We start from the raw sequence: 1,321 nt of genomic DNA, 5'->3' as shown, positions 1-1,321 counted from the left end.
TAACAAATAGGAAGTTTCGAATCCAATTTTGATATTATAAAGGATTAGTAGATATAACACAAAATTTCTCCACCTATTCCTTCTAGTCGAGCCTCTTGGTCTGTCACTATACCTCGAGAAGTAGAAAGAATTACAATCCCCATTCCACTTAAAATTCTCGGAATTCGTTGATAGTTAGAATAGATTCGTAGACCAGGTCGACTTATTCGTTTTAAATTTAAAATATTTCTATAGGGTCTTTTCCTATTCCTTCTATGTCGTAGGGTTAAAACCAAAAAATATTTGTTGTTTTCTCGATGTTTTCTCACGTTTTCGATAAAACCCCCTCGTAAAAGTATTTGAACAATATTTTCGGTAATATTTTTAGATGCTATCCGAACCACCCTTTTTTGATCCATATCAGCATTTCGTATAGAAGTTATTATCTCAGCAATAGTGTCCCTGCCCATGATGAACTAAAATTATTGGGTTCTCCAAATTTTATATAATCAACGTGTTTTTTACTTATTTATTTTTGAATATGATATGAATTATTAAAGATATATGAGTGAGACACAATCTACTAATTAATCTATTTCTTTCAAATACCCTACTAGAAACAGATCACAATTTCATTTTATAATACCTAGGGAACTAATGAAACTATTTTAGTACAATTTAATTCTCTCAATTCCCGGGCGATTGCACCAAAAATTTGAGTTCCTTTTGGATTTCCTTCTTGATCAATAACAACCGCAGCATTGTCATCATATCGTATTATTATCCCGTTGTCACGTTTGAGTTCTTTACAGGTACACACAATTACAGCCCCGACAACTTCTAATCTTTCTAGGGGCATATTTGGTATTGCTTCTTTGATCACAGCAACCATAACATCACCAATATGAGCATATCGACGATTGCTAGCTCCTATGATTTGAATACACACCAATTCTCGAGTCCCGCTATTATCTGCTATATTTAAATGGTTCTGAGGTTGAATCATTTTTTTAATCCGTTATTTGAATGCAAAGGGAGAAGAAAAAAAAAGAAATATTTTTGTCCAAAAAAAAAGAAACATGTGGTTTTGTTTCATATCTAAGAGCCCTTTCTACATTTTTGTCTATTACATTACGAAATAATGAATTGAGTTCGTATAGGTATTTTGGATGCTGCTAGTGAAATAACCCTTCTGGATATATGTTCTGTTACTCCACCCATTTCATAAAGTATTCGCCCCGGTTTAACAACAGCTACCAAATATTCAGGGGATCCTTTTCCTAAACTCATATGTGTTTCTGCGGGTCTTAGTGTAACTGGTTTGTCTGGAAATATACGTACC

The 1,321-nt window shown here is 33.4% G+C and overlaps 1 protein-coding gene across 1 annotated transcript; it reads right to left on the bottom strand.

The window, feature by feature from the left end:
- Nucleotides 1-654: 654 nt before the first annotated feature.
- On the bottom strand, nucleotides 655-985 carry LOC124891095 (50S ribosomal protein L14, chloroplastic-like; the record flags this gene model as incomplete). The annotated part of the gene is made up of 1 exon (XM_047402908.1): nucleotides 655-985. A coding segment is annotated over exon 1 (331 nt), but the record flags the coding sequence as incomplete, so codon positions are not given.
- Between the last annotated feature and the right edge of the window lie 336 nt (nucleotides 986-1,321).

Source organism: Capsicum annuum, unplaced genomic scaffold, assembly GCF_002878395.1.
Source record: "Capsicum annuum cultivar UCD-10X-F1 unplaced genomic scaffold, UCD10Xv1.1 ctg30341, whole genome shotgun sequence".
Taxonomy (NCBI): Eukaryota; Viridiplantae; Streptophyta; class Magnoliopsida; order Solanales; family Solanaceae; genus Capsicum; species Capsicum annuum.
Note: the sequence above shows the minus strand (reverse complement) of the source record. Positions and strands in the feature narration are given on the sequence as shown.